The 27,247-nt window shown below is 40.7% G+C and overlaps 1 protein-coding gene across 2 annotated transcripts in view; it reads right to left on the minus strand.

Moving 5' to 3' along the window:
* Positions 1-27,247, minus strand: part of Rgs7bp (regulator of G protein signaling 7 binding protein) — an 82,464-nt gene that overhangs the window by 15,540 nt on the left and 39,677 nt on the right. For both annotated transcript variants that reach the window (XM_051182889.1, XM_051182890.1), the window contains exon 3: positions 11,022-11,152. In XM_051182889.1, the coding sequence (XP_051038846.1) occupies positions 11,022-11,152 (131 nt within the window). The remainder of the gene's footprint in view (positions 1-11,021; positions 11,153-27,247) is intronic.

The following is a 27,247-nucleotide window of genomic DNA, read 5'->3' on the forward strand; positions in this document are numbered from 1 at the left end:
TAAATACTTCAGTATATATTCCCCGACAAACAAGGTTATTATGGATGGAAGATATCTCAGTGCGTGAGAGACTCTGCTGTGTAACATGCAGACCTGAATTAAAAAACCCTGTACCTGGGCAATAGCTAGACATGGCTACACATGCCTATAACTCCTGCTCTGGGAAGAAGAGGTAGACAGATCCTAGGAGCTCCAGGGCTTGCCAGCCTAGCCTAAGCCATGAGATTCAGCTTCAGTTCGAGATTCTGTGTCAAGTGAATAAGGCAGATGGTGATACAGGAAGGTGCTCAACACCCTTCACTGTCTCTGACTATACAGGCATACACACATGCATGCAACCTACACATCAAACATGTGAAAAATAAGGAAGAAAGAATAAGGATGTTTTACTGTATTATTCCCCCCATGATCATACCAAATAATTCTAAAACCTCGGTTGAACATAATTAATACAATTTGGTAATGCAAATTATTAACATCTAGTCTATATTCAGACTTGCCCAATTGTTCCAATAATGTCCGCTTTAGCTTTAAGATGAGGAACCTCATTTAAAGGCTATGTACAGCATTTACATTTCATGTCCCCTTGTGTTTTTTTCATTACATGTGGCACTCTTTTGCTTTTTTTAATCTCATGAATATCTTTCAGTCAAGAGGAATTCCAGGAGTCCGTTTATAGAATGTCTTTATTCCTATCTGGAGCTGTTTGATGAGCCTCCCCTCCCATGTCTAAGTGTGCAGCAGACATTTTCATCAAGAATATTACAGAAGCAATACTGTATTCTTGGTTCATCACACTGGAAAATACACATGCCATTTGATCCACTGTTAATGACGCTAATCAGGCTAAGATGGATAGTGACAACTTTTATTACTGCAGTTACTACTTTCTCTTTGTTGCTATAAACTATTAGGTGATCCATTGAGATAGCACAGTAGTTTTAATTAAAAATATTTTGGGGGCTAGGTCCCAGTAGGTAAAGTACTTGTCTTTCAAGTGTAGGAATGGGAGTTCGCATCACCCTAGAATCCACTTAAAGATGGGTGAGTATGGTCACTGGAATACCCGTCCTGGAGAGGTATTGATCAGGGTTGCCAGTGATAAGATGGTTAACGAGACTAGCTCATCCAATCGCTATGCCACAGGTTCAGTAAGAGAGCCTACCTCACACTATTTCCAACTTGATGTAGATAATTTCTGTTTTATGGATATGGTAGAATCTTGGATATAATGCTTCTTTTCTTTGCATATACCAATCACACATACTTTAAAGTTTTCATTATCTTAATAGCTCTTTTTCCCATATTGATTATTTGTTACTTTTGGTATCTTCCTTTAGCAGTGTTGATTTTTTTTTCTTTGAAGGTCTCTTCAGATGTCTTGGAGTATGTCTATCCTACCAACAGTGTCCTGGTAATTGTGGAGTAGTGGCAAGGTGAGTAGCTGGACAACATGTGTTTGAAACTCTTCTCATGGGTGCAAGACTGTCCCCATCCCAAGGCCATTTGCCCTGGGCTCCCTGTCAGGCTTGTTTGTGGTCATGCTTTCCTTGGGTGGAATTCCTGAGGTAGAGAGCAATGCTAACACGTTCAATGTGGTGCTGACTGCAATCCCAAATCCACTCCCTTTTGCTCGTTGCTGTCCTTGTGCGGCCCCAGCACACTGATGGCACTGGTGGCTTTGGCTGGGAGAAAGTGATAGCCTTTCTAAGAGCAGCTTTCTGCAGAAAGGCATATCTAAATCATGACCCCCTCCCCCAATAAAGTTCAGAGATGGTCCAGGGGAAAGGGAAAGGTATGGAGCTGGGTAGAATGGCCCATATTATCCCAGGCAGAAGGAGACACAGCAAACGACATGTCTCTTGAGGTTCTACAAAGTAGTTCAAGATACTATGGTTGTGCCAGAGTTGGGTACAGGGGACCACGTCTGGGGTATTGTTGGTGGTCTGTGAGACCAGAGAAGTTATCAGGGTCGTTTTGTAGATGTTCTTTTGAGCTACACAAAGGACTTAGTAGAAAAGGGTGTGTGCCCTTAATACCCTATAGGTAATCAGTTTGAGGTCTTTGCTCCCAGCTTCCTTCCTTTCCCTGTTTGTCCTTGGAATGGGACACTTGTCTAATACCGGGTTGGGCTCCCTGCTTTGCTCTTAGGAAAGGGGTCAGCATGCTTCCAAATGGTGACGCCAAAGCCATATTTTGCTTTGCCTAGGAGAGTGACTATGCATCCAAAATCATTTTTCTATTATGAAATGTGAAGTTCTGTCCTCTGAAAAATCAATTTCAGGCCTCAGTGAACAAATATTTGCTTGGGGGAGGGGATGGAGATGAGGGTGAGAGCCGGAAGAGTACCTTGAGATCATGCTAAGACAGCTGCATCACTGTTTGGAACTAGGCCACTGAGGTTGTGGCCACTTCCCTCAGGTTCGTGCAAAGCCTTTTGCTTTTAGCTCCCTGGGGATTTACATGTATTTTTAGCCTGTTTATGGATAACATAAAAGGCATATTTGAGGGAAAGTCAAGAGAAACCAACCATGAAAAGGAGGGGAAGATAATTCTCACATTCATTAGGAATGGTCAGTCTCTCAGGAGGAAGAAGCCCACATCAGATAAGAGGCATCTTTGGAGAGCCACAGAGTCCTCCAGCCTCACAAGTCCCACGCATTGGCGAGAAGGCTGGGTGGGACCCTTTGGCCACACCCACCTCTGGAGATGTCTTCTCTGAGTATTATAATCTTTCGTCCCCACTTGCATTTTTCATATATTCCCACTTCCTTCTCCTTTGCTTCCATTCCTGTTTCCTCCTTTTCTTCAGCCTCCCAGTGACAATGGGAGATGCTGTCACTGACAGCTCTCCTTGTGGGTCCTCAGTTTGGCCTGCAGGATCCAGCAAGTCCATGTTATCCACTTGGGTACTTCATTGCAGGAGTCAAAGCACATCACTCTTTCATGAGCTCCCACTGCGCATCATCGCCCCGTCATTTCTCTGATGGCAGGCGCAAGTTCCCGATGTCCAGCGTGCTCCTGGCACACCATCTGTTGGGACAGTCCTCACAGAAGAGACTTTCAGGTAAGCTTTTGTCCTGACATCCAGAGAAGAACAAAACAGACATACACAGCTGCCTGTTCAGAATGGCTCTCGTGCTCACGTGTTTCAGGTTTTTCTGACTCTGCCCTGTGCAAAAAGCTAGAGAGACACAGGGCATATGTTAAGTGAGCTACCTGCTCCCTCTCATGCTTTAGACAGTGTGCGCTTTAGATCGGAACCGGTCTATTAGTTCAGTAAGTTCTTTATGCTAAAAAATAGTTTCGAGGCTCTTCATTATGATGAGAAGATGAGACCAGAAAGCATTAGGCAGAGGATATGATTATATTAAACACAGCATTCCTTCATTGCCATGTATCTGGACACAAATAATTTCCAACCCAGAAGGGCTGAGGCACTAATCCCCAAATTCAACATTCACAATCATTTTCTGTCTTTCCTGTGGTACTGTAGAGCCAGTAGTGACCCTGGAGTAGCACCTCACACGATGGCCCCACGGAGCTGTGTGAGAAAGTTGAAGGACCAGCTTCCCTCCGAACACAGGAGAGGAAACAATTGAAGACACGTGCACGTGAGTGAGGCTTTGCGCTACCTCAAGCCTGTAACAGGGCAGAGTACTGAGCAAGATGGTATTTCCAGTGTAACTAGTTAATGTCAACTTTCCCATAATAGGCGTCAGGGTTAAACCATACACTACATTATTTTACGAAGTTTCATCATATAATAACATTAATAACACAGAGACAGAGTTAATAGGTGTTTTCAAGCCACCTGTAGGACTATAGACTCCGGCTATGTGCATATTCTTTTAAAAGGACAAGCTTCTTGGTTGAAGGTCTTCTGTGTTTGCGGTGAAGTTGTTTCCATTTTGCCATTCGGGTCAGCTTCAACGATATGTCCTCAGAGAACTTTGATTACCCCACCTAAAGTGGCCACTCCATCCCGTTTTATTGCACTGTATAGCCAATTTCAATCATCTGCACATTTGGTAGTTTTAGAACGTTCGTCTCTCCCTTCCCCCTTCCCTCCCTCCCCCTTTCGTCCTCCTTCTCATCTTACCTCCCCTTTTCTCCTCTAGACTACATGCTTCTTGAGAACAGAGCCCTTGCAGCGGCCATCGCTGCTGGCTTTCGCCCCTGCTCCCCCACCCCAGAGCACTACCTCACATACGCCAGATGAACAATGAATATTTGCTCAAAGAATGAATTAATGTTTTCTCTTAGAATTTCAGAGTTTCTATTTTAGGACTTATTTTGCTTCATTTCTTCTAACTCAATGTTCTATTTTAGTACCAATTGCTCCTTCTTACAATGGAAAATAAAGTGTTTACTTGTGGCTAAATTCTATTTTCGTCTTTTCTGCTTGTTTCTTTCATTTGTGTGGATCATTTCCTTTGCATTAGCTGGCATGAGTCTGAATATGCTGCAATCTCTTCTGCCTGTAACCCATTCCTGTCTTGATTTCTTCCTGTATTTCACTGCATATGGGTCATTCATTTCCACTCATCCATTTTGAGTTATCAGTCCCCAGGCTCCCAATCCAGTTTTGTAAAAAGATTTTTTTTTTTTTTTTTGGCCATTTTTAACATTTCCCTCTTTTCCTTTTTGCATTCATATCTGAATTTACCATGACATTGCACTTCCGGGGAAGAATCCACCTTATCCCCAAAAGATTGGGGGTGGTGGTCTCATGCCCATAAATGGCCAGGGGACCCTTTGCTGTAAGCTGTGGCTGAGAGGCAAGTAGAGTCAGACAGGAATAATGACAGAGCAATGTGAGATGAAGAGATGAACAAAAGGGCGGAAAAAGCAAGCTCACACAGAGCCCTTTCTAGAATGGGCCAGTTCTCCTAAGGGATAAAATGGGGAAGGGAAAGTGAGCCCACAACAGTGGTTCAGACAGAAGGGTTTCCCAGTTCCCTTAGCAGCCACCTCCACTTTCTGCCAGCTGAATGAGTGAAACTTTGAGCACACTTCATCCAGTGGCAGGACACGGTCACCACAATTCACGCAATAAGTAATGGGAGCAGCTTTCTTACCAACCTGGATGTGAAGAGATGAGAACAAATATTTTTCACTGCAGACACAGAAATGAGATTGTGTGAAGCAGCGCTCCAATTTACAACGTAAAAGTGTTAGACTATCAAACTACAAAATGACTGGAATTATTTCCATCTGTCATCTTCCTATAGAAACACAGCTTTTCAGAGCCATGCTCTACCTGGTATAACTCAATAATGTTTATTAAATGTAGGTTTTACCTCACATAGCTGTAATTTACTTTAATTTTGTTGGCTATGAAAAGGGGAACTCATCTTAAGAATATTTTTCTTCATTTCTTTGGCAAAAACACAAGCCACATAATATTTCCAAATGCCTGTGCCAATCAGATATATGAGGTAGCAAAAATTTCTATACACAGAGCACAGAATATGCAAGAAGATCCTTTGAAATTCTGTTGAGACCAAGAATACAGAATTTGATTAGTTGGAAGAGGACAATCTTCATTATTAAATGAAAGCTCACTGTGGGAGCTCTAAAATGATTTGGGGGTATACTTTTCCAGAAGAAAAGTCATACTCATAACTCCTGAAGTGACCTTGTATGCCCTTTTCCTCTAAAAAGTGAATGTATACTCTGACTATGCAATACAATAGAAAATCTAAGCCAAGATAAACAATAGTACATGAGCTTCTGGTAGAGCTATAAGAGAAACTGCATTGCTTCATAGCAACCTGAACATGCAGTTTCTCTAATTAATCCCAGCCCAGCGCTGACAGGAGGCTTTGATACAAGGCTGTTTTGAAACTCGATTACAGTGATATTTCCTTTCCTTAACGGAAATGAAAAGCTGAAGAAGAGAGCAATGGTCAACCTTCAGCATCTACCCAGAGGGAAAAGAAAGGAGCTCACCTAAAGATTATTAAAACATCAACTTTTATTATAACATTAGAAGAAACAAATCAGGTAGTGGTTCTGAGTGGAAAGTTAGGAGACTCTGCTTACTGCCTGACTTGAGAGAGTGGGGGGGGGGAGGGAGGGAGAGGTGATGGGGAGGAGGGTAGAGAAAGAGAGGAGAGGGGAGAAGTTAGCGTAAGGTATTAGAGGGCTGGAGAATGTAACTCAGTGGTAGAACATGCACATAGCATGAAAAGGTCCTGGGTTCAATACCCAGCACTGGAAAGGAGAAGGAGGAGGAAGAGGAAGAAGGCAATGAAGAGGGTATTAAGATGCTTATGGGGAGGCCTAAGAGATGGCTCAGCAGTGAAGAGCACTGGTTGCTCTTCCTGGAGGACCCGAGTTCAATTCCCAGCACCCACCTGGGAGCTCACAAATGCCTGTAATTACAGTTCCAGGGGATCAAACACCCTAGCACAGATATGTATAGCGCAGCAAAACACCAATGGACATAAAATAAAAATCAATAAATTACTGTTTAAAATATTACCAAAAAAGAGATTTCTAGTGGATGTTCCCTGTCTAGATCATTCCCTAGCCTGAAGCTACAACGGAGGTACCACTGTTTGAATAAACAATATAATGTCTTGAAAACATCATCTGCTGTATTAACTCTCAAGAGTTAGATGCATAAGTGGTACCCCTTTGCTGACATATGACACATATATTAAATTATATGTAAAATGCAGTGCATATGTGTCAGTACTGGGAAACAGCAATGGCCTCTTGGTCTTTTTCCTGTGGCTTGACCCACCTCACTTGGAATTTGTAAGCTTCGTTACTCTAGTTTCTACTGCATGCCTCCTTCCGGTCTGTCTACACATCTCCATTTGGAGCCCTGGTAGGACAGAGTCAGCCTCACATTTCTCCCACGTTTCTTATCTCCCGCCTTCCTGTTCTACAGTTAGGATTTCGGTGTGTTGACCTCTCTAAGTATACTTTTACAATATCAACTCTAAGTTTCAGGAACTTATCATATGCTTTAGTATTCCCAATACTTCTCTACAAGCTTAACACTCGTGCGCTGAGAAGCAATTTTTTTCTCAACTCATTTCTGGCATCTGCTGTCACCCGAGTCAGATATTCCTTTTTTTTTTTTTTTTTTTTTTTCTCAACCCATGCCACCAAGGAAGACCACAGCAGACTTTATATGTACATTGCATACCGTACTGGCTGGAAGTTTTCTGGGTACAGACATGTCATTCTATAGTTACCAATGTTACACAAGGAAAAACAAAACCTAATGATACCAACTGACATTATCTGTGTCATTCTGATAGCAGGGAATATGACTTCATACATAATATAAACAAAACATTAGTTCAAAATAGTAATGTAGAGTCAACTCCTTAGGTTCAACATAGGGATTAATAGAAGGAAGAAAGAAATAGAAAGGAGGTATTATACAAACATAGGATGAGAATATTCAAAATGCTTTTTTTTAATGGAACCATTCTATCCCTTATAAAATTGCTGGTAGTGTTTTATTTCACATTCTACTGATTTTTAGGAAACTTCTTAAATATATACTTTTAAGCATATGTATAGTGTTGTATTTTCTCTGGTTTAATGGTGTTTTCCTTAATACCAGCCACTAGTGACTTGTTTTCAACATAGGACTTTGCCAAACATATTTCTATTTTCCTTACTTCTAGAGTAACTGGGACTTTCTCACCAAAAGAAACCACTTCCTAGGATTGTCTTAACTCTATTGGTACCAAGACAATGCTAGCTAGCTCTTGGATGTGTGAACACAAGAGGCCTTTGAGGAGAGTGAGATGCTATGTATGTATCATATGAGAAAGTAGGTGCATATTCCAAAAAAAGTAAATGTACTTGGACTGCCGAGGACAGGTGGCCATCAAGTACCCTCAGCTGGAGCAATGCTTTAGCAATTATTCAAATATTTTCCAGGAGCTGTTTCTTTTTAGGAGTTATGTATAGAAGGCTAGGCATTAGAGCAGACGATGTGGGTTTTATTTTATTAATTTATTATTTGCTTCCTGGGTCTAGTTTATTTAAAGTAAAGTGATGATTTCTAGCTCAATAATTTTTCTTTAAACATGATTTCATTCTTTATAGCTGTTAATACTCTATTTTCTATATATGCCACATTATCATTACCCACTCACCTACTGATGGGCACCTAAGCTGATTCTATGTCCTTGTTATTCTGATCAGCATGATGGAATATCATTGCAGTTTTAGCTTGCACTTTCTTGATGGCTGATGACATTGAGCATATTTTCATATACTTAGTGACTCTCTCTGTCTCTAAGGACTTGCCATGTACACTAGGATGGCTTTGAACTTGCTGAAACCCTCCTGCTTCTGTCTCCTGAACACTTACGCCACTATTAATTTTGTAGTTGTTTTATTGTTTGAGACTTATTACATGTATTCTCCTCCTACCAATTCCTCCTCTAGTCCTCCACCACCTTTCCCACTTGGTCTCATGTGCTCTTTTATTAAAGTCACCAAGTCCACTTGATGCTGCCAGTATGTAAAGGGATGTAGCACCATCCCCTGGAACATGGGTAGCCTCTCAGAGGTCACATTCCTGAATGAAACCAACCCTCTGTCCTCCAGTCATCAATTGCCAGTAGCTTTTCAGGTAGGGTAGGAATTCATGAGCTCTTCCTCCACTATGCAGGGATCTGGGCTGGCTTTGATGCCCTACAGGTCTTGTGCACATAGTCACAGTTGTGGTGACTTTGTTCTCTGTTTCCACTGTTGGGGTTCTGGAAAGTTAACTCAGGTGGGCAGGTTTGGCAGCAAGCACCTCTACCCATTGAGCAATCTCGCGGCCAGTCCCTATGTCAGTTTTAAAATAGACTTATTTATTTTCAGAGATAACCTTGCTGAATTGATAAAAATTTCACCGGACCTAGGGACCAATTTAGATGCTCTTTCATCCATTTTATAATTTCAACCACAGATCCTGGTGAGATGTTTAGATACAAATAAATACATTTAGTAGTAATTGATGACATCACATGTTTAATTTGGGTACCTGTGTGTTCATTGCTACTGTATAGAGATACTCTTGCTTTTGGAGGGTCACTTTGTACTCTTTGACCCTGCTGAACACAGCCATTATTTCTAGGAGTGCTTTTGTAGACCCCCTTGGACTTTCTTCAAAGACCACCATACTACATGCAAACTTTTAAAGAATAGTCCTTTCCTTCCTCCCTCCCTTCCTTCCTTTTCTTCCTTCCTTCCTTCCTTCCTTCCTTCCTTCCTTCCTTCCTTCCTTCCTTCTTTCATTCTTGTTTTTGTTTTTTTTGAGACAGGGCTTCTCTGTTTTGCTTTGGAGGCTGTCCTGGAACTCGCTCTGTAGAACAGGCTGGCCTTGAACTCACAGAAATCGGCCTGCCTCTGCCTCCCAAGTGCTAGGATTAAAGGCATGCACCACCAACGCCCAGATCTTTTCTTTCTTTCTTAATAGCAGGCTTGACAGTGGGTACTAGAAGTTTCACTGATGTTGTTGATAAGAATGGCGAGTGGTTTATGCATATAATCTCAGCACTGTAGAGACCAAGGCAAGAGGATTGCTATGAGTCAAAGCCAACTCAAGTTGCTTTTATCCATCTGTAGTTCTCTGAATAGAACCTAAGGCCTAGGCAAGAGCTCTACCACTGAGCTACACTTCCAGCCTTAATTACTGTTACTATTATTGTTTTTTTTTTTTTTAAAGGAAAAGTCAGAAAGGGAGGCTAAACATTCTGACAATGAAGATAGGAGGCAAAGAACTGCTCAGGCGTGAGGTGACATGCTTTTTATTTTTCTTGAGAAAACATTTAAGGAAATAACCCGAGTAAGGGATCCCTTTTAATTTGGAGAACTAACAGAAGTTTCCTTTCAAAAATTAGTTGTGGGGTTGAGCATGTACCTCAATTGTTAGAGTAAGAATCTAGCATACACAAAGCCCTGAGTTTGAGCCTTAGCACCATATAAAACAGAGGTGGCTGTGTGCCCCTGGGATTCTAATGCTTGCAGGGGTAGAAGACTCAGAAGTTCCAGCTACATAGGAGCTGCAGGCCAGTCTGGGAAACATGATATCCTGCCTAAAAAATAAATTTTGGGAAGATAAAAGGGAAAGAATACACACAGGAATAGAGGACATACACAGAAAAGTCCACACTCAGGAGGTTCCAAAGAGTGCTTTGATGAATTAAGAAGAAAATGTAAGTCAAATACTTTAGTGATGGAATCTGAGCAGCCTTCCATTCTACCCACTCCTATGATGTTTTGTATAGTACTGGTTGGATGTAGGTTCAGGGACAGACTTTAACTTAAGCCACACAGTGGAATTCCAGCCCTCCATGACTCAAGAAGGGAGTTGTTTCAGTTAGAATGACGCCTGGATCTTTTGTTTTATAATCAGGAGAAGTTTCCTTTTTGTTATGAGTCAAATGATGAGTGTTCTGTATAGACAATGACCAGCGCTGTGGTAGTCGGTTTACGAGTGTGGGGGAGGGCAGCTTGGGAGAAAACCCAGAGCCTCACTTAGAACAGGGATCATACATATCATCAAACCATGCTGAAGCCACAGCCACCAATCCTGAAGTCACTACATTCCATGCATAGTTTAGGGAGTGAGATTTGCAATTGTTCATCACTTCCATACAATTTGTTGGGTTCCCCTTGTTTTGAAGTGAATGGGACACAATATTCAATTTACCTCTTTGCAACATTTCATTTAGAGAAACAAGGCTCACGAAGAACATTTACTACTCTACTAAGACCTTTGTATATCTTTTCAGTCTTTGTGGATTCTAACGAAAGTCACATTCACAAGTGTTGAAATAATACATTTAAGGACCGTTCCTATCATGGTTTCTATCCTGATACATTTAGATGGCAGTGATGTGTGCTTTTTGTTAATTAATGTGTCCTACAGTTTTTGAACATTGAAATCCTTCTGCATGTGTGCCTGGGCCTGTACATGGACACTAGGCAAAAGGCCAGCTTTGTCTTCCCTTTCTCTGTGTTTCTGGCATCCTATGACATGTGTGTACCTTTCCGATGAAACTGAAGAGACCCCAGCAGACAAATGGATTTCAGCATCTCCGTTGTGTACATCTCTAGGCAACACTGCAGCTGGATGTAAAGCCGGCAGATTTCGGGATGTATCTCACCATCTTCCGGGCTGCAGCAGAAGGAGAGAGCAAAGCTATGGACAGTCTGAGGATTGAGTCATTAGCCATTTGTCTGGGTTCTGAGAGGAGAAAGGGCTCAATAAGGATTCCTTAAAGCCTGGAGTCTGAAATACAGGGTTTCCTGCTTGCAAGCCAGTAACCACCCTGATGGCTCTTACATAAGTGTCCTTCCAGTAACGGCTGTCACCCTCCCTCCTTGGCAGCAGTTTCTGCTGGGAGCTGAGAATCATAAACGCTTGAAGTAATTGAGAATATCAGACATTTTCAATTTAGCCATAGGAAGAAATTTCCAAAATACACTTAAAGCATAATAATCTCCTAGCTACAAAGAGATCGAAAACCCGTGTTTCTAGACAGACTAACATGGTCTATTCAATTAAGGTTTAGAAGACATCTCTAATATCAGGGCCCCAGCCTAATAGGATTAGAGAGCAAATTTTCAAATTATTTTTATCAAGGTTTTTATCTTAGTCTAAGATATATTCTCTCGTTGTTTGCTATGCTTAATTTATGAAAACCCAAATGTTTTTAATGATAAAATAAATATTTTATGATAGAAGAGAGAAGTAATAAAGTTATAATAGCTATGCTTGGCAATCTAAATCTACACAGATGCTGAATTTATGTTTGAAATGATAACCTAAAGTCCTGGAGGTTTTCAAATTCATATGCAAATATGATGAAACATGGAGTGATCACTTTTGGTTTTTGAAGGAGAACATTCATTTGTTGATAAAATAACACTATTCCATATGCAACCAGAATAGCATGTATTGAATGATGTAAACTAAAGGGATATGTTTACAGACTGATTTGAGGTTAAAGAAAACCTAAAGGTAAATTCTGTTAAATAGCCTAATGAGTTATCTTTATTTCTGCTCCCACTCATTTAAAATGGAATGAAATCTGATTAAATACTATAGAATTTAGATTAATTTTTTTTTTGTAAAGTGGGCCAGTGGTAAATTTCAGAGGAATGCAATCAGGTTAAAAAAAATACTCACTTTGTTTTTAAGTTCTGGAATCACAGTTAAAAAAAATAACCAAACAAATAACAACAAAAAAAATTATGTACCAAGAACTTGACAATGAAAATGAGTCCTCGTTTTCAATAGTTAGTTTATCGATGAACAAGTTTGTTTAACCATATGGCTTATATAACCCAGAAAAACGCAAAATTCTCAGCCTCCACACTACAACGCCTGCACAATTATCCTGGGTCTTTCGGGGTCAAATAGAACAAAGTGCATCCCAGAACTGCTGTGCAAAATATGGCTTTATCTGGGAGCTAAAACACTACTTCCATTTCATTTGCCTCACTTGGAGCCAGCTTTACACCAGTGTGTGAAGCAAGAGAAATCTCCCATGAAAACCTCAGGCATCTTCCACCTTCAAGTTGCCAGAAGTCCTCCCTGCAACAGAACCCCACTATATCTGAACACACACACACACACACACACACACACACACACACACACACACACACATACACACACACAATTTTATAACACTAGTCTTTAGAAATTTCTCTGTGTCCCATTTCTTAATGGTGCTGCTAGATCCTGAAGGAATACTGCAATTAACAGTTCCCTAAATTAAAGGAAAAAAAAAAGTGATTCTGGTGTATTACCTGTTTATACACTGCTTTGCACAGAAAAATCTGAAGGCAATATCATATTCCAAATGCAAGGTGGAAGGAAAACATTCAAAGGCAAATGGATCTTTTCTGTGCTGTTTAACCATCTCAATCACATCCCTATTTTCACTAATTATGACATTGGTCCTGGTGCCTCATATGCAGATCAAATAAAACTAGGAAAGGAAATAAACCCTATAGTAAATCTGTCACATGTTCTGCACATCTGAGTGAGACAGCTGGCCAACATAGTGTCGTTCCAAGACATAGGATCTTCTTATTTTTTAAAGGAGCAAAATATATATGCTTGGGGGCTTAATTGCCAAAACACTACTATTTTTTGAAGAAAATATTTTATTATTTTGCAACTAGAAAAAAAAATCAACATGTTATGTTCTGGGGAAAGGCAAGTCAGAACAGAAACCAGGGTGTTTAATTTAAAATTTTTCCAAGGGGGTCACCTGCCACCACCTCAAATTCATGAAGACTTTCTAAGAGTTGGCATCGTTGTGTCCCTCACAAATATTATGGGAAGGAGCTGAGCAAGTGTAGCAGAAAAACAATATACCTGATAAAAGTTCACCAATGCTAAAGCTGCACTATGAACTTCCTGGTTAAAAAGTACAAATTCTCACATGTTGTCCTTCCATAACTGAAAAAGCTGAAGCATAGAGCAATGTCCTAAAGAGCAGGGGAAAAGCTAAGGCATCACTTGTGTTTGTGTTTTGCAGTGCCCAGAGCAGAGTGCATTAGTCTCTGTGCATGGGTGATTTATCCCTTCCATTTTAGAGCCCTTAAGCATATTGCTCTTCCTGAAACTGCACCAAAAAAAAAAAAAAAAAAAAAAAGACACGTTGTTTGCTATAATGAGACTAGTGTTACAAACAGTAAATTCAATACGGCTTCAACAACTAAACAAGGTGTTATGTAGCCCAGGCCGGCCTCAGATTCTCTGTAGCTGAATGCTGCCTCTGAACTCCTTACCCTTCTGAGTTTGCCTCCCTGGTTCAGGGATGACAGACAAGCACCAGAACATCTCATTTCATGAGAAGCATGAAATGCACTTATGTTTTTCTCATATTAAACAGAAGCACGGAGAACAGTGGGGAAACAAAATAAATAAATAAACCATCAAAAACAAACAAAACCTCAAAGGGAAAAAAAACAATTCATCTCCTTGAAAATTCTTAAGGATAAATTGCAAGACCCAAGGACACACTGACATTAAACTGAAAATAAGGTCTCTCCCTGAGCTGGAAGCAGTTTACCTTGCTGATAACTTTCCAAATATTGCTTGTTCTTACCTATCAAAGTTTAGGTCAGGAGAGGTACCCTTTGGTGATACTTACCTAATTCATCCAAAGAAACTTTATGAGTTAATTAGTACATTGTGATTTTTTTCCCTTACTGAATTTAAGTCAAGAACCAACTGATGATTTTGATTAATCTGAAAGCGTCAATGCTATAGTAAAAATTCCCTAAGATTTAGGTCCAACAAAATATCAAGGACTCAAAATTTGGAGCTCAAGTTAAGCCCAGTACTATTTAAAATAAACACTAAGTTATAAAGCTGCTTCCATTCTCTTCCAAATTCACTGAAGAAAACTTGAGTGTTCCAGTTGCAGGAAAGACTCGAAAGCCGATACCACTCAAGGCATCCTTTGAAAATGGAAACTCTCAAGTGTTATAAATAAAAGTAATATGATGAAGACCTGCTGGCATGACTAAAATAAAAAGCATTCTGGTAACCCCAAAGTCGGTGAGCATCAGCAAAGCAACAGCAACTCTAGTATATTGTTAATGGGAGTTAAAATGGCTCACGTACTTTGGAGAAAACTCTCTGGCAATTTCTTATAAAACTAAATATACATTTATCCTATGTCCTAGCATTTCATTCTTAAATATCTGCCCAAGATGGATAAGAACATTCACAGATAGATCCATATAAGAGTGCTTATAGGAACTATTTGGAAGAACTCAAAACTGGAAATAGCCTAGTTTTCTACCACGAGGAAAATGGTTAAAGAAATTGGTATAGTCCTAAAAGATATCATTATACCCAACAATTAAAAATAGATAACTCCTTGTGCTCAAAACAATGTGAACATATCTTAGAAACATTACCTTACCCAAAACTCTTTGCCTGGAAAAGCAAAGTAAGTTTCTATTCACTTGAAAGTGTAGCAAATGAGAAAAATAAAAGATGGTGAATAACTTAAAATGGTAGATGATGGTCTAAGAAGGGAGGACAGTCTAGAGCAGGTGAGACTCCACGCCTACAGTTTGAGTTAGACAGTGTTCACATTGGACAGAACCTGCTGAATGGCTCTCTTAATATTCCTGTATTTACTATATGCATTTTTAAGTTTTACATTGATCTGGGTAGCTTCTGAAATGTGTGTCCACTTATTTAGGAGTAAAGTTGATTGATGCCTGGAATTTCAGAAAAGAGGTATGACTTGTTGACTGGGAAGAGGAATAGACAGGCAGATTGGTGTATAACAAAGCAAATATGTACAGAATAAAATGTTAACTGTGGACTTTAGCTGATGGGTGGGCATTTACCATGCTGAAGATTTTCCTGTCCCCAAATAGTCACATGATATATGGTGTCAAACATCTGGGAAGTTTCACAGCTGTTAAGTCAAACTCAGGAGCTATACTGAACATTTCGACGAGGATACCTCTTAGCCATGAAGTTATCTGCTCCTTTTACTGAAGTTACCAGACATTGGTGGTCTCTGCAATTGCTAAGCTTGCTGTTTTGTTGGTGTATGTAGCGTAATGTAATGATTTGCACACGAGATTGGAGGCACAAAGACAAACAGAAGGAAGAGCTTGGAGTCAGAAAGCAGAGACTGGCCCATACCTTTGCCATGGGGAATTGTGATTCCAGGACTTCCACTGTGAAACAGAGGAATGACTATAGGAAGCAATTCAAGGTCACTGCAAGGATCCAGTGAAACCATGCGTGGGAAAAGAGGTAAAGAATGTGATGTGTCACAAGTTGGCTGCCATCCATCTTATATCAAGGTTGTGTTTACTTAACTGTATTCCTTAGTCTGTTACATAATAGTCTTTATTTACATGCAGTTTCCATAATGGGCCCTGCTTAAGTAAACGTCCCATTAGACTGAGATGGTGAGGAGAGAAGGTGACCCAATGACATCTACTCACCATGTCTTAGAAAGGACAAATAAATAAGCCCTTGGGGATCACCTGGCACAAATGGAAAGCAGAACTTCCAGCATAACAATATGTCCAAGTTTGTCTTTCTGGAATTAATTCTGGTTTTTGTTATTAAGGCAAATAGCAGGGAAGTCTCAGGAAACCGAGTGGGATGAGAAAAGGGGGCAAGAGTCTTTGTTTTATCTTCCAAATGGTGGGGAAGAGGCAACAAATGACTTAAGTAGGAGAATGCTCTTCTGGATGTCTGTCCAAATATACCTGCTTGTTCCTCACAGATGGATTTATCTTCAAGGATATGCCTTATTTTTATACCAGCTCAAACCCCAGCCTCCGCGTAGCTTAGTGAAGGCAATTTCCCAAGATCAGTCAACGGTAAGACACTGACACACATGTGTAATCCAGTGATCACTCCAGGGTTCAAGTTCTTGAAAGTAATTATAGAGTCTGTCCAAGTCCAAAAACACAGAACAGATGCCAGATACCTACGTATCCAATGACTGAACAGTTTATACACAACAGAGGCCTCCATAAAAGAGAAACCCAGTTATGCAGGAGACCAGAAACGAAAAGTTTTCCACTGTCGCATGGTCTCTTTCCCTTTTACTCACAAGCCTCCTCCTGAGAATTCTTAGGAACTTGTACACTGGGTGGATACCCGTATTCCCCTCATAAAGTGTTTGCCAGTTTGGTGTCCCCAGAAGCCTTTGGAAAGCAATTGCAGCATTTCCTCTCACTTCACAGACTGTTATTACATGGGGACATATGGCTGGCTGGGTGACTTCCTCCACAGTGAACAGAACCTGGGTCGAACTGTGCCCTGGGGCCGTACAAGTCAGTCACAAAGGGCAGTTGACTTTCAAAGGCAAAAGAGGCCTCCGCGTGCAACTGAGCTATCTGGGTGGAAACTCTGGAGTCCTTTATGTAAAACCCCGGGGTTCAGAGAGGCAGCAACCTGGGCAGCGCCAGCCCAGACTCCATCTTCCTGTTGCTTTTGCTTCCCTTTCATCATGGCCGCCTCTTCATGCTGCTTTGGAGAGAACTACCAGGTGCTTTGTTTACTTCTTTTTCCCCCCATTTAAAAAATGAAAGCTACATTTAAAACAAGTAGCCCTAACTTTCCTGGCATCACAATGCTTACACTGAAATAAAATTAAAATATTCTGTTGAATGCTTAAATGCTACTCTCATGGTACCACTGGGGAAATTGGAAATAGGTGGTGACTGTAGACAGTGGTTCTCAAGCTTCCTAATACTGCGACTTTTAATACAGCTCCTCGTGGTGTGCTGACCCCAAACTACAATCTTATTTTTTGTTGCTACTTCATAACCGTTATCCTCCTACTGTTATGAATCATGATGCAAATATATGATATGTGACCCCTGTGTGGGTTGTGACCCACAGGTTGAGAACCACTGTTGGAGTGATTCTGCTAGGCCTTCTGGGGATTTCTTAAGGCCTGAGAAGTTCATGGGCTTCACACCCCAGCTTCTGGCTGTTGTTCCCGAAGCATCTCCCCTGAAGCTCAGGCTTAGAGTCTAGGACACTCTGACGTTCACAAGACAACATTCTTCAGTGCTCAAAATAAAATGTGTTTCTTATTCTGCGTTGGCCTATTTCCCTACCCTACACCCTTTTTGGCTTGAGAGTTTCTTGGCCTCTCCATTTCCCCTCTGATTTTCTTAGCATTTTCCCCTTTATGGTCTCTGGCTAGGAATTATATGGAGTCTGAAAATAGCTCTGTAGATCCTGGTCTTACTAGGTCTTACGGTTCTTAGAGCTATCAGAGGCTTGTGGCTGAGAAAATCTGACCTTGTGTTCCTAAGACTCTGTTGGGAGGAACACAGCACCAAAGATTACATGATGAGAGCATAGCCCTTCTCAGTAAATATAGCCAGAATTGGTTTATTTTTAAACATATGCACATACATATGAAAGATGTGTACATATAAAGATATGTACATAAATGTGTGCACATATATACTTACACTAACGATAAGATATATGGTTATATAACATCACAAATATATGCACACATACATGGACAGATATATATGTGTATATATTTTAACTTACATATACATATTTGCACATAGGCACATATTTTATGTTTAAGTATGTTCTTACAGTTAGAGTAGTTTTATTTTTAAAGTTATAAATTTATACACTGACGTGCTGCTTTAAAAGGTACATATTTAAGTTAAAGAAGTATTATATATATCGACATTATAATACACAAAATATTTTTGGACCAGAAATCAAGTTCTTCCAACTTTGAGGCTCAGTGTTCCCTCCTGATTTCAGTTATGTTCAAGAAGATGACAACAATCTTTAGGGGTTGGTCATTATGCTATGTATCGCCCTGGAAGGACTCTTATTAAATGCATTATACCCAAAGTCCAGGCCAGTCTTTGCAGCATGCACTTAATTCCTACCTTAATCCATCAGGCTTTTAGGGCTCAGTATGTTAAACTGTTGAGATGTATCCCGACATTGTGCAGGGCTCTGTTCTTAGTTAAGCCATCAATGCTTAGTGAAGCTATGGAGTTCATCAGTATTGTCCAAAACAACAAACATTTTTCATGTGAACTCTGGTAACTGGGCTGACCAAGCCTGACCTCATTTGTTTAATGCTAAAGAGAACTTTAGATAAAAGAATGTAAGTGATTTTTAAAATCTCATTCAACTAGAACAGCACAAAACAGCAGTCAACACTTTGGTAGTTAGTGGTGACTTGTAAACTGTGCAGTCACTTAAGAACTAATAATCAAATCTGTTTCCATTGCCTGTTCTTGTAGCCTTGTGACATGGGACAGTTCACTTAGACCGCTGGCCCAAAAGGGTTAAGAGCAGTAAGGGTCTCAAATACGCAGAGCATAAGGACTGAAATATCCCTCTCTAGACTCTGGGTTGATTCAGGAAAGTTCATCTGAAAGGGTGAGGATGGGAAAGAGGCAGCTGCTTTTCACATTTCATGATAGCAGCGGATACTTAGGGCTTCTACCCTCTGCCACAGCTCTCATTTTAATTTCTATAAAGAGTGCAGTGTTCTTTGCTTGTTTGTCTTGCATGTTTCATTTTCCAGCCTCAAACTCAAAGGGAATGACAGTCTTAGAACATCTGTATCCTTAAAGTTACAAAACCACGGTTGGAAATGACACTGGGCTGGGTGGTCCATGACCTTGAGTCCATGGGGTCTACAGTGCCCTCAACGAGGTCTCAAGGGGTAATTGGTAAAAGAAAGCAATAGAGTGGCTATTTGAGCATAGGGGGAGAGCTTCTGGTCCACTGCAGTCAATCATGGCTTAATTAGGGGGGCACAGGTAACAAGAGAACACCTCACTTCCATCCTCTACATGAAGCCCGAGTGGTGTGGAGTACTTCAAACACCACAACAGCACTCCCATACCTATTTTAGAAGATTATTGAAAAGACTCAAATGAAACGTTGCATGGGACTTAAGGGATCATAGCAAATCCAAATGAACGAGGGGAAAATTCCTAGCAGGCAATTCTGCCCATTAGTTTAGCCACCCTTACACTTGTGTTACAGGCCTTTCCTTACTTAATCACGGAAAAAAAACCCAAAAACAAAAAACAGTTGGTGGATTTCTTTTACTCAGAAAAGAGTAAATTTTGGGGAAAAGGCATTCATGACTTTTTTTTTTTTTTTAACTCCTTTTGAGAGTTCATGAAAATGACCATTACCCCAAGGTCTTTTTAGTTGATGACGGGGGTGTTGTAGCATCTCCTCTAAGGCAAATTGATTTCTTTTGAGCACTTATAAAAAGCTTGATGTCTTTTCTTCTTTCCTTGATGTGGTGTTATTTTACCGCCAGCGATTTTTTTTTTTTTTTTTTAACTATACAGCTCTACCATGGAGTTCAACATAGGGTTTTCATTTCTTTCCTAATGACAAAGCGAATGTGCCATCAGGCATCTCTGCCCAAGGTTAGCTCAAGAACAGAAATAGCCCTCCACACAGACAGACACAGGGGTATGAGGAGCGAGCTAGGAGCAAATGCTTAGGCCAGTCTCTCCAGCGGAGAGACTGCTTTACAAGTCAGTATACATTATGCAAGCTCATGAGTACTCAGCCTAGAAAACAAAACCAAAGCCAAAAGTTGGTGAGTTTTCCCTGATGAAGGACTCAGGATAGGATCCTTTTTGGGAATCTCTTCAACATTAGCAAAATGCAATGTGTAATGCTTGTTGGGAATTTACTACAGTCTAGACATTGTCCTGAACTCGTATATCCCTTTAGCTCCCGTGGCGAAGTCTACAAAGCGGTAGCTATCCTTATCCTCTATGTACAGTACGGCCTGGAGAGGATAGGGGACTTGGTAAGGGTCATGCCAGAAGAAAAAGCAGAGCCAATATTGAAGCCTACGTTTGTGCTTTGAGATCTCCCACAATATCACCAGGTCAGGTGCACAGGAAGACACCGTCCTTATTTGCTTCTTTTAGTCTCACCCTGAGTTACTGACAGCATTAGGCAAAATATTGAACTAGGAAGAAAATAATGATTTCTTCCTACCTTTTCCTTCCGAGATCCCCACACAGTTTGGCTCAAAGGTTAGCTTTACTCTCCCTTTTCCATTTAGAGTAAGCATAAAATAATATTTTCTGTCCTCTTGTCTGACCTAAGAGGCCCACCAGGCTAATGCAAGCGAGTACGTGTGGAGCCTGAGAAGCCGCTAAGGAGAGCGGGGCTTCACCCTGCAGACAGCACCCATCTAAGAGTCATGAGAAAGAGAAAGGGGCATGGTGAGACTGGGGAGTTTCTACAGTCTGGGTCTTTTTTCACACACTAGAATATAAATGCATTGAGAGGTAAAAGAAAGATGGCGTTACTGCAGTCCAATTGCCACTATTCACGATTTTTCCTCAAGGAGTAGACGCAGCGAAGTGTCTCTGTTTTACCATTTAGCTAGGAGTGTGGGAATTTTCTCCACAAGAAGAGAAAGCCGCACGGAAAGTTATTTTTAAATCATTATAGAAGCAACAAGTGAAAGAAATATATTAGTGCAGGCATAGACCACGCTGGTGGCTAATGGTCCAGCTGGATTTATAGAGTAAAAGTTTTTAAAATGTTAGAGAAACAGCATCCAACCTTTACATTCCTTATGTCCCTGCCAATAAAATACAAAATGCACTTCTGACACACAATATGGATTTGTTAACTATGACATATTTTAGACATACAAAACTGAACTTTAGAAATGAATATGAAATATGAAGTTACAATATTTTCTGCCAGGTCATCTTGCCTATGTCCCTTTGAAGTCTAAAGGCTTTTGCTGGAGGGTCTCAAACTTTAGTGTGCTTCAGGAGGGCTTATCAAGCCACAGGGTCCTCTCCTGGGTGTCAGTCCTGGGTTTGAGGTGGACATTGTTTAATCTCTGTTGTGGGAGAATTGTTCACACTGCCACTTCACTGTGCCAGTAAAGTTTAAACTTGAACATCTCCCATCAGGGGCTCAGGCATTGGGAAGGCTGAGGATCATTGCCTACACCTTATTTTACTGAGCCAGTCTTTCAGTGAACCTGGAGCCCAACGATTCTGCTAACTAAGAGAGCTGACCAGTGAGCTCCAGGAATTTATCTATCTGTGTCTCTTCAATGCAGAAGTTACATGTACCTTGAACCTCTGTTTTTATTTTTTTATTTTAAAATGGGTGCTGGAGATCTAAACTCAGGTCCTCAGGTTTGCATTTGCTACTAGTAAGTCATCTCCCTAGCCCTCAACCCCCCCCCCCTCTCTCTCTCTGTGTGTGTGTGTGTGTGTGTGTGTGTGTGTAGTAGGCTGTGTGATTTCCTGGTAGGGCATTAGTATGAGATTAACGCTCTTACATAAGTGACTTAATTTATTCAGATTAGAACTCAAATGTGTCAGATAATGATGCCTGAAGTAACACAAACTGGCTTCCAGTGCATCTCTGCCTATCCAGTTCTGTAAAAGGACATCTTTCCAGCTGTGGGTAGCCAGTTTGCAGCAGCTTCAATTGCCGAATTATTTCTTTTTAAAATCCCACCTACATGCTTGATTTGTATATAAACAAATGAACACAGGTGTGTCCCAATGAGACAAATAAAATGTAGCTCTAGATTGAGGCTCCGTGACTTATGTAATTATTGGATCGAGTTTGTTTTGGGTGTTTTCAGCTCTTCAATGAAAACTTTTTTCCTCTTCTTCCTCCCAGTTTTCTCCCATCACTCCTCTTTCCTCCTGCTGCCCCTCTTATTCCGTTCTGTTCTTTTGTTTCCTACCTATTGGCATTAGGACATCAGTCTAGAACACAATGTATCAGCATAGCTATTTATGCTTAAAGGGTATTCCTAAGGATCAGAAGGCAGCAGCCACCAAGGGGGAGAAGTGGCATTGGCCTGCAGTGGTAAAGTTGGTATTTAAAGCAGATGACTTTGTAGACTCAATGCATAACATAGTCCGAGTGCTTGCTCCACCCGGCAGGGGATTCTACGAACACGCAAGAGCATTCCAATGGAACACACGGAGAGAAACATGCTTTCGGATGCAATTGAAGACACACAGAACAGAAATCTTAGAAACAGATCCAAATCCACACTTCAGCTCAAACTTAAGCAGATGGAAGACCATAGGAGGCCCAGGACCACGGTGATGTGACATCCCTCATGACAAGCTCTCCTGAGAAGCTAAGCATTTCTTGGCAGTTTATTGTGCAGGGCCCCCTGGAGACTGGAGATGCAGGTTGCAAATGGAGTATGGTCTGTACTCCAGCTTTTACTGGGAAAACTTTATCCTAATTAAAAACAGAAAAGTGTTTTCTTTTTAAACTTTTGCTTTCATTTCTTGCCCTTGAACACATGTCAAAATTATCTTAATATGAGCTGACATCATGTTGTCAATCAAAAAAAAAAATAATGCAGCAAACCCACTTGACAAATGAGTACAGGTAAAAGAGCCTGGATTTTGAGATGACTAGAAAGCATCAGCATCATTGGCAAGGGCAGGAACACAAACACAGAGGCAATCTGCCCCCTGCTCTAAACAAATCATTTGCAGGGGTGTTCATTTGGAAGCAACTGGGAAAGACAGAGGGCACACAAAGAAAGGCACATTCTGTCTTGTACTACAAAAATCCCCAGAGATGCACATGGCCAGTGTGCCCACAGCTGATGCAAATGCTAAGGATTTCAGGCCTCAGTGTCAGTTGGGGCCTGCAGTTGCCTTGAAAAGGTGTAAAGATAGCCGTCTGTTTCGTTCAAGGTAAAACTCCTGGCTGCGTTTTCTGTACCTGCTGCTAAGAACACTTGTACCAGGGTTGAGAAACATCACTCAGGAGAGTCGAAGGGAATTTGGACAAGATGACCCAGGCAGGAAGTGAAAACGACAATAGTCAGAAGCCTAGCTGACAGTACACAGCATAGGGAATAGATCTGCGTGAGAGCATAGCTACGTTTTACCAGTGGACCTTCACAAGGGCTGGCTGGCTGCTAGCACTACTGTGCAACATCTTGCAAAAGGCTGTCCAGTCTTTCCCAAGAATTTAGAGTTTCTATTTAATTTTTAAATTACATATACTTACTGTGTGTGCTTGTGTGCCCCTCTCTCTCTCTCTCTCTCTCTCTCTCTCTGTGTGTGTGTGTGTGTGCGTGCACACATGCATGTCATGATACCTATAGGGAAGGAAAGGACATATTTGGAGAGTCAGTTCACTCCTTACACTATGTGGGTCTCAGGTCATCAAGGGCTGACAAATACCTTTACCTGATAATCAGTCACACCAGTCCAGATTTCTATTTCAACATGACAATTTCTGGTTAAACAAACAAACAAACAAACAACACTAGTAAAGTTCTATTTTAAAAGATTGTCATTTTTTTTTTCTGGATTGACAAAAGTCCAGGCACCAATGTGGACTTAAACTCCATTTTCTAAACACAAGTAAGCACTGTTCACAGATTTCTTTCTTTGTGTTATGAGTTACATGGTCTCTTCTGCAATTCAAACACACAGTCTGATTAAACATACAAATCTTGAAGTGTTTTTCCCCTCCTTACTCTGTTTTGATTTTCATACACAGAGGCATAGAGAGTTTTGTTTTTAAGGTCAAGTACACAGTGTTCTACCAGAAGGAAATAACATCAAATAAAAATAATAGCAGGGATAAAGAAAAATAAGCACCCAGTCTACGTGGAGCCAAGAGGAAGGCGTAGAAAACGGAGTAGGAAGTTGTAGGACAATTTCTCAATGCTCAAGTATGATTGTAATTGTATTTGTTTTGACCTTTGAAGATGATAAAATGGTATTATAGCAACATTAAAATAATTTGTAAAAGAAAAATAAATTGGTTCAAATACCACTGCTTAGCTCTCATAACATCTCAGAATTTAAGCATATGGATATTTTCTTTCACTTAATTAGTGCCACTGTAGGCCAGTTTTTAAAGGGAGAGGTAGAAATCATTTTTGTCTTGCTTCTCCGTGCGTCACAGTCATTTTCCATTTAACATTATTTCAACATGGCAATGTAGGAAAAAAGTTATAAACAAGAATGCCACAGAATAAGAGCTGTGAAAGAAAAAAATTCTTAACCTCTAGTTGTCAGGAAAATGCAAATGTCATTAACTGGGATGTGGCATTTCATACCCACCGGATGAGAAGAAGGTGAGGTAGGGAATCTGTAAGAGAAATGAAGCAACGAGCTGACCAATGGGAAGCAAAATCAACACAATGTCTGGAGGCCACTTGAAGTCTCAAGTAGAATGAGAGCTGTGTATACTCAGAGCACTTCAGTTCTGCTCCTCTGCCCGTCCACAGAGCAGCACAGGCCAGCACAGTTTCCACCCAGGGTGAAGTTATTCCTTTGTCCAGCAGGTTGGTAGGCACTACGATACTTCTGAGCAGTTAAAGATGGTTAGTGGGAGAAAGCAACAGAGTTTTATAATATAGGATGTAAATTCAAATCTCATTGCCTTTAGCAGTACATGTGTACAAACACATGTAAACTCCCAATTCTCCTGTACCATATGCATCTATCTTGTGTTTGCTTCTCCATAGTTTCCCTTTTATTTCAAACCTTCTGTCTTACAGTTTTCTGTTTGAAGGTTAAAAAGCAGCTGTAGTGAAGATCAATTATGTTCAACAACATAAAAACTGAACTGCCATTGAAGAGAAACAAAATGCAAATTCTGGGTTGCATGGGAAAAAATGATAGCTGGTTTAGTTTACAAGGAACACTCAACTGAGGGATCCTTCAGGGTTTATTGAGCATTCGCTGGGTACCAGGCATCTTCTGAACACATCATTGTCACCTGGCTTCTGTTTTGTCATGGAAAAACTTGCTTTCAGCTTCGTGGCAGTTGCTTTTCTGGTGAGGTCTTTTCTATCTTCCTTTGTCTTGGGGTTCTATGGTATCCATTCCCTGTTTTAGTGTTTGTAAACATCTTAGGAACATGTTGGACAATCTCATATTAGTCTTACTATCTTTTTACCTTGTCATTTATGTTCCTGTACATTTATCTTTGCTGAGCGTTTTCTCTAGAGCTATCTTCCAGTTTATTCTATTTAGCTGTGTATCATTCATCTATGAGACTCTAATTTTAATGATCACATTTTTTTTTCCATTTTTGAAATTTATTTGAATGAGCTTCCAAGTATGCTTTGTAATTTGTACACACCCCACTTTGTCTCATTTTCAACCCATCTCCTGTGCCTTTAATAATTTAAGACATTTTCCTTTAGGTTATTACCAAGTGATGGTATCAACAAAAGCTCTTGGGAGGCTGAATTCTCCTGCTTATTGTGTGTGTGTGTGTTTCTTGCCTTTGCTAGACTCTTCCCCTGTATATTTCAAGATTCTGTCTTGTCTTCACCTCACTCGGCAGGACTTTATTTGCAGATTCTTGAAATCAGATTTCTCTCAGACTACAATGAATGTGTGTTGCCTCCCTCCTTTGTCTGTCTGTCTCTCTGTCTGTCTGTCTCTTTCTCTCTTTTATTTGAGTCTGGATCTAACTATAGCCCAGGAAGGCCTTGAACTTGTAACCCTCCCACCGCCGACTGATAAGATTATAGGCGTATGCCACCATAGCTGGGTTAGTTGTAGTCTCTGAGGCAGCTGAATCAGACACACACCATAGTTATTGTTTATCCCCGGCCCCCGCTGGCCTTCTTTTCACTAAGCATGTAGCACTTTAAAAGTCCTGGTTCGAATCAGAATCTTTTAAAGATAATTTTTAAAAATTATAATTGAATTATATCATTTTTCTTTGTTCCATCTACACAGCCCTTATTAATGACCTGGCATACTCCTGAATGTAGGTTGGATACTGTCAAACTCCTTGATTTTAACATTTTGTTGGCAGAAAGGGGTAATTTAAAATGAACTTGTTTATTGAATTTGTTTTTTTGACCGTTTCACACACGTACTGAGTGCATTCTGATCATGGTCACCTTCCATCCTCTCCAGTTCCCTCTTTATCCTCTACCCGACAAGTCTCTTGCCAAAACCATACTTTTAAAAAAATTTTTTTTCATCCACTGACTTTTACCAGCCTGGTCTGTGTGACAATGGGTTTGGACTTGTTCCCTAGAAGCTGGTGGACTCCTTAGTAGTGGGTACACAACTGAAAATGAGTGCTCCTTTGCCAGAGTCCATCACGAGTCAGTTTAAAAGGCAGCTGTAGGACCCTGTGAGCCAGATCTATGGACTGAGTGTCAATAAGCCCCCTGCAGGCAGCCACAGCCTCTGTGGGATCGTGACTGAACTGGCTTGGCCTTGTCTGGAAGACAGCAATTCATAGCTCTTCTCTTCTTGTTCTCACATTCTTTCTATTCCCTAGAAGGGGGGTACATTATGAACAAGGATGACAAACAGAAGGCTCTTTCAGATACTAGGTTTTAGTGGCTGGGGTTTCAATGAATTTCATCAGTTCAGTAAGCATTTGATTTGGGAAATCAATGCTACAGTTGTATTTAGATTTCAAAGCTTTAGAAAACACTTTTATTCATAAACAGGCCAGTTTTGTTATTCACATATTCAAAATGCGTGCATTTTATAGAGTGAGGAAAATCCTGTACTGTGGACTGAACCTTTGTAGCACCCCTCTGTCATTCATACTTGGAGGCTGAAATCCCCAATTAAAATCCCCACGTTAGAACAGGGGATGGAGCCTGTGGTCTGATGGGTTTAGCATCCCTTTAAGGTAAGACAACAGAGAATTTTGAAGATAGCAAGAAGCTGTCACCATCACCAGGAAGGGAGCCCTCCCAGCAACTCA

This window comes from Phodopus roborovskii, unplaced genomic scaffold, assembly GCF_943737965.1.
Source record: "Phodopus roborovskii unplaced genomic scaffold, PHOROB, whole genome shotgun sequence".
NCBI lineage: Eukaryota > Metazoa > Chordata > Mammalia > Rodentia > Cricetidae > Phodopus > Phodopus roborovskii.